Source organism: Ailuropoda melanoleuca, unplaced genomic scaffold (genome assembly GCF_002007445.2).
Source record: "Ailuropoda melanoleuca isolate Jingjing unplaced genomic scaffold, ASM200744v2 unplaced-scaffold73439, whole genome shotgun sequence".
NCBI classification, from domain to species: domain Eukaryota; kingdom Metazoa; phylum Chordata; class Mammalia; order Carnivora; family Ursidae; genus Ailuropoda; species Ailuropoda melanoleuca.
In genome coordinates, this window is record NW_023248769.1 from 1 (window position 1) to 5,684 (window position 5,684).

The window sequence follows — 5,684 nt, forward strand, 5'->3', positions numbered from 1 at the left end:
CGAGTTGAGCAGCCTCACAGAGACTCCCAGGTGCTTAAAATACAGGAGCCCGGACAGTAGGGGGGAGGCCTCCCTGCAGAACAGGTGCCGCTGTCCACCTTGTGGGGAGCCGTGAGCACACCGCTGCGGGCACACCCTGGGGACGGGCTGCGGGTCTGGGGAGCAGGCTGGCTCTTCCGAGGGGCTTCAGAAGTGGGTCCTTCCTCGCCTCTGCGGCCGGGTTCGTCCTGCACCCATGAGCCAGGAGGTGGGCGTCCGGGTGTCCATCTGCTGGGGACTCAGGTGATGTGGGTTTCCTCGCTACTGTTTTTACTGAGATCCCAGCTGAAGACGTCTGTGCTGGGGTCTGCTTGTAGGAGAGGTCTTCAAGTTGCTGGAGGAAGAAGGAGTCTCCCTCTTGGAACTGGAGCCGGCCCCACTGGACAGTCTGTAAGTCACCTGCTAGTGTGGTGGAGGCCGGCGTCAGGGTGCCCCTGCTGTGGTTTTGGGGGCTGCAGGTGTCCTGATGCGTGAGCTCGTGGGGTAGGCAGTGCCCCCTCCCTTCCTCTTCCCCACCACGGCTTCCTTCTAGTTGGTCCCATGTTTGCCCTGTGGTCTGTCTTGGTGTCCACAGAGGTGGTCAAGTTCATGAGACGGCCAGGGGACAGCTAACAGATGGTCATCAGAGCTGACCCCAACTTGACACAGGTCTGAGCTCCCCAAAGCGGGTTACTCAACAGAGGGACAATCTTTCTCCCACCTGGGCTACTTGGTGACACCCAGACAAAGCTGCCAGGGTTTGGACTCCTTTCCCATTTAGAAAGCAACTCCTTCAAACTTGAGAGATAGAAGTTACCTGAAACCTCCGTGGACAGCAGCCCTTGCTGCCACCTGACGTCGTGCCCTGCTCCCCAGGTGCAACAGTGCGTCTGCCCAAGAGCCCACCAGCCATCGGGGCGGGGGTTCCGGGGGCTACCTGGAGCACGTGTTCCAGCATGCAGCGCGGGAGCTCTTTGGAATCCATGTGGATGAGGTCACCTACAGACCGCTAAGGTCAGTGAGAAGGGCTGGAGCTTGGGGACAGGGCAGCCCAGTTGGGGCAGCCTTGGCCCTGGGTCTCCTCACTGAGGTGGGCTTGGAGGACAGCAGGCTGGGTTTGGCGAAGACCCAGGGCACCAGGTAGGACCTGAGCCCTCCTCTCCGGCCACAACTCTCCAGGGCTCTGCCTCCCCATCACAGTGGCTGAGAGCCCCCAGAGGCCATGGTGGCAGGGCCTGTCCCGACATAACGCCTCCTTCCACAGATGGGGGGCCTGGGGTTGCCTGACCTCACCACGCCTTGTGGCCATCCTCGGGAGGGAGGGGGTGCCCATTCTAAAGATCGGGACACGGAGCAGGAGTGAGCTTTCTGCCCTCCCCTTCCGTCGCCATCCTCCATGGAGGAGCCGGTCAGGGTGGCACGTGTGCCTGCAGGGGTGGGGAGCAGGAGGGAGCCCAGCCTGTGCTCCCCTCAGGAACAAGGACTTCCAGGAGGTGACCCTGGAGAAGGAGGGCCGCATCCTGCTGCACTTTGCCGCAGCCTACGGCTTCCGCAACATCCAGAACCTGGTACAGAAGCTCAGGCGAGGGCGCTGCCCGTACCATTACGTGGAGGTCATGGCCTGCCCCGCAGGTAGCTGTGCCACGGGGGCCTGTTCCAGCACCAGGGCTGCGGGCAGGGTCCCGCCAGGGCAGGAGGGGTGGAAGTGGAGCCCCGTCTTCTGCCCAACCTGGGTGGTCAGGAAGCTCAGGAGAGCAGGTGTGGGAAGGGGTGTGCTGTGCCCCGTGTGCAGGTGCCCCCTCATGACCGGGTTCGTGTGGGTCCCGCTCTGCTACAGGCTGCTTGAACGGCGGAGGCCAGCTCAAGGCCCCCGACGCGCCCAGCAAGGAGCTGCTCCAGCACGTGGAAATGCTGTACGGCATGGTGAGGACGGAGGCGCCGGAGGACGCGCCTGGTGTCCAGGAACTGTACGAGTGCTGGCTGCAGGGTGAGGGCTCAGAGCGGGCTGGCCGCCTGCTGCACACAGGCTACCATGCGGTGGAGAAGGCCAGCTCCGGCCTCAGCATCAGGTGGTAGGAGGCCTCCTCACAGGGCTGCCGGGCCCAGCCAGCCAGTCCAGGGACTCCCATGAAGCTCATGTCCTGAGACCCCAGGGATCGCCCCCAAAACACTGAGCTGCAGGGATGTGTGGGAACCCACACACGAATGGCACTCAGGACCCACAGCCAGTTAAGTTGACCTCCAGCCTGCCCTCACCCAGACTCCCCACGGCGGGAGGCCAGGGGTTCCACAAGGTCCTAGCGCCTCCTCATGGGCCCAGGTCTGCGAGCACTGTCCTTGCTGATCCTGCCTGGAGACCTAGGTGAGGCCCAGTCCCGTGGGCAGCTTAAGGCAGAGTGAAAGTGGGACTCCTCATCCCCATTCCTGAAGTCACCCCTGAAGCTGGGTCTGCCAGGCTGCTGGGAAACCCTCCTGCCCTGGACGGCAGGGAACGCTAGCCGGAGAGAAGCACCCAGCCCACAGCACCCCATGCTGGGGTTGGCGTACCTGCCCCACCTGGAACTGAGCATTGAGGACGGCATGGCCTCTGGGACCTGACAACGTGCACTTCTGGGCAGAGTTCGGGCGGGAAGCAGGCTCTGTTAGAGAGACTCCGTGAGATCAGGCTCTAAGTCCATCTCCACAGCTAGGTCCCCACTTATGGGGGTGGGTGAGAGGGCAGATCGGCGTGAGCCCGCCAGGGCTATTGCCACAGAGCTCCCGATTTAATAAAAGGATCTCTCTGAAAACGGTTCCAAGTCCAAGAGTATCCACCAGCATCAAGAAAGCACCCTTTCACAGCTTTATTCAAAGTTCCAAAGCCCTGTGCACCCCAGCACACTGCTTCCCAAACACCCAGGCCTCGGGGCTCACATGCACCTCAGAGAGGAGCCTTGCATGTCCAGTGCCAGGGTCCCCACCCTCCAAGGCTGGACAGCCAGCTGGGGAGGGCCATGGAAGTTTCCAGAGGCAATCCTCCCATGGGCTCAATCGGCCGAGGGTTGAAGGAGAGATGTGCTGCCTGGCCCCACAGTGGGTCCACTTGGGGCTCACTTCTGTCGAGGTGTGCCCAGGAGCCCCCACTGCAGTGCCAGGAGAGCCCGGGCCTGCGGCTGCAGCGGCTCAGCCGCCCGCTGGAAGCTCGCCCGCTCCTTGCAGAGTGCCTCCAGGACCTCGGCTGGGGCCGCTTTCCCCGTGAACTTGCGCACAGGCTCTTCTCTGTGGGGAGAGGGGATGCTGTGGGGAGTGTGCTAGGGAAAGGCCAGGGGGTGCTGGCAGAGGACACTTAAAGAGCAGCCGCTCCCTGGTGCCGGTCAGCCCAGTAACCAGTCCCCTGGCACTTCCTGCAGTGCCCAAATGACAGCCAAGGAGGACCAAAGCACAGCAGATCAGCCACAAGGCATCCTGCTCTGGGGTGCAGCCCCTGGGGTGGGCACGGGGCCCCCACAAGAAGGCCTGGGACGCCGACCAGTACTCACGCCACCCTTAGGAAGGGGTTGTAGAGGAGCTCTTCGCACAGGGTGGAAGGCACTGTGGGCATGTCGTCCTCGTCCCTCTTCTGGAATGACCACAGGCCCTTGTCACAGCCTTGTCTTGACAGCCCCAGACAACTTGGCTCCACTCAGCCCTGCCCCTTCCTAGGGGGCGGGAGCAGAAGAAGGGCTGCCTCGCCCCATCTGGCCCTTGAGGGCAGCCACCCCTGAGCCAATCCTACCAGCTGCCCAGGCCCCTATCCAAAGCCACCCACCCCTCCCCTCCCCAGAAGGAGCCTGTCAGTGGTGGAACCTGGGCTAAACCAGGTCCAGTCATGTCTGACTCCCCCTGCAGTGCCCCGGTTCCAACCTTCATCCACCCTCGAAACCTCTAGGAGGAGAGAGGGAGGAGTGGCCGCACCTTGGCCCACGACAGCTTGGCTCTCACGTGGTCATTGCTGGGCTCCACTTTCTGTGCAAACTCAAGGTTGCCCAGCGTGTGCTCGTGGCCACAGAACACCTTCTGGAGAGAGGAGGCACTCAGGGGATGCACAGTGCTGCCACAGGCAGAGATGCGGGGAGGCACTCACCCAGGCTAGCCTGGCCCCCTCTGGACCCCAGCACCCCATGCCTGGTCTAGCTTGGCTTCTCGGCTGATGAGTGTTCATTCCGCACCCCCGTGGCACAAATCAGAGACAGGGCGTGCAGGTCGTGGAGGGCAGCTGGACCCTGCCGGAGGGGAAGGGATGGCCGCTCACCGTCTCCGGGGGCAGGCTGCCCAAGGTCTCCGTCAGGCTCTCATACATCTGCTGAGCTGTGCTCTCCAGGCGCAAGCCACAACCAGCCACCGACAGCGCATCCCCTGGGGAGGACCGGCGGTCAGAGAAGGTGGAGCAGGGTCAGAGGGAGGCGGGGCTGGTGGGGCGGGGCAGCCAGTACCCGAGAACACCGCGGGCGGATCCGGACACTCCTCTTCCCACAGGAAGTAGCTCATGTGGCCGGAGGTGTGGCCCGGAGTCAGGAGACAGCGCACGTGGATGGCCCCAAACTGCGGCAGAGGGGCGGGCGGCTGGTGAGGCGGGAGGGCCCAGGGCGATTCCCCGCCCTCCCGGGCGCGCGCTCACCCGCAGCTCCTCGCCGTGCACCAGCCTGCGGGTCAGCGCGCAGATACGCTCGTCCGCGCCCAGCACCGCCAGCCCGGGCCGCAGCCGCGCCAGTTCCGCGTTGCCCCGCGCGTGGTCCCTGCGGACGGGCGGAAGCAGAATCACGCCAGGGTCGGGGTGGGGCAGGGACGATGCCCTCGCGCCTCGGCCCGCCCCGACCGCGCTCACCAGTGGTGGTGGGTGGTCAGCACGGTGGTCAGTGATACCCCCTCCCGGCCCACGATCTCCAGCAGCTGAAAGGGACGGGTGTTAGGGAGATTTGGAAGGGTCGGCTGGCCGCCCCCCGCCCCCCGCTAGGGCGTCAGGTGTGATGTACACAAAGTCCCAGGCGGGCCAGGGGCCGTGGGGGTAGGGGAGACGCAGCAGACAATAACGGAGTGCCCAGGGCGAACGACAACAGTTAGGCACCAGCGAGGGCGAAACGGAGGTCAAGTCCTAACTTCGGGGCCGACCCAAGATATCGGGGAACGGTAATCGCCAAGTACCCAGAAATCAGAGAACAGGGGCAAGGCCTATTTCAACCACGGCGGTCGGGGGACCCCAGTGGCCCTCCCCGCCGCCCACAGGTTACCCTCACCCTCTTGGGCACGGCCACGTCCACGGCCACAGCCTCCCGCGTGTGCTCCTCGATGACCAAGTACATGTAGTTATCCTCGAGCACAGGGATGACCTTGACCTTCATGGTCGCAGAGCTCAGGCACCACGCGTCTTCTCCTCGAGAGGCCCCCCAGGCTTCGGAACCTCTTCTTCAGGGCGGGGGCTTCCCTCTCCGGACCAAGGCAGGGCTGTGCGAGGGAGGGCTCAGCTCTACACACTTTAGGGGCCAGAGAGGGAGCCCGCTCGCTGCTCCACGGACTTCCTGGAGGACCGGTGCGGAAGCCCACGCCCCAAGCTCGAGCCGGGCCGGCCAGTACGGACGCCAGCACCCAGGGACAGCGACGCGGCCGGCGCCGCCAGCCGCCGCCGCCGCGCAGGCCTCGCCCCCACGACG

At 64.5% G+C, this 5,684-nt stretch overlaps 2 protein-coding genes across 4 annotated transcripts; one reads left to right on the forward strand and one right to left on the reverse strand.

The window, feature by feature from the left end:
* Positions 1–330: 330 nt before the first annotated feature.
* On the forward strand, positions 331–2,807 carry LOC117800627 (cytosolic iron-sulfur assembly component 3-like; the record flags this gene model as incomplete). The annotated part of the gene is made up of 4 exons (XM_034653182.1): positions 331–429; positions 895–1,032; positions 1,493–1,650; positions 1,856–2,807. Coding segments are annotated over 4 exons (634 nt in total), but the record flags the coding sequence as incomplete, so codon positions are not given.
* Positions 2,808–2,846: 39 nt separating this feature from the next.
* LOC100484517 (hydroxyacylglutathione hydrolase like) lies at positions 2,847–5,678 on the reverse strand. Of its 3 annotated transcripts, none has more exons than XM_034653185.1 (8): positions 5,271–5,678; positions 4,862–4,926; positions 4,655–4,772; positions 4,470–4,578; positions 4,289–4,392; positions 3,952–4,050; positions 3,537–3,616; positions 2,847–3,276 (listed from the first exon to the last, which is right to left on the reverse strand). In XM_034653185.1, the coding sequence occupies exons 1-8, from the start codon at positions 5,373–5,375 to the stop codon at positions 3,108–3,110; spliced, it is 849 nt and encodes a 282-aa protein (XP_034509076.1). In that variant the 5' UTR covers positions 5,376–5,678; the 3' UTR covers positions 2,847–3,107. The 3 variants fall into 3 exon arrangements, with proteins under 3 accessions (XP_034509076.1, XP_034509075.1, XP_034509077.1); XM_034653184.1 differs by having other exon boundaries at positions 3,952–4,053; XM_034653186.1 differs by lacking the exon at positions 3,952–4,050.
* Between the last annotated feature and the right edge of the window lie 6 nt (positions 5,679–5,684).

Bases quoted from the DNA above. Each gene is read 5' to 3' on its own strand.
- LOC100484517 (XM_034653184.1), bottom strand. From the start codon at position 5,375: ATGAAGGTCAAGGTCATCCCTGTGCTCGAGGATAACTACATGTACTTG. The intron at 4,579-4,654 runs GTGAGCGCGCGC...CCTCTGCCGCAG, and splicing joins TGCACGGCGAGGAGCTGCGG to TTTGGGGCCATCCACGTGCG. The intron at 3,277-3,536 runs GTGAGTACTGGT...CTCTCCCCACAG, and splicing joins AACCCCTTCCTAAGGGTGGC to AGAAGAGCCTGTGCGCAAGT.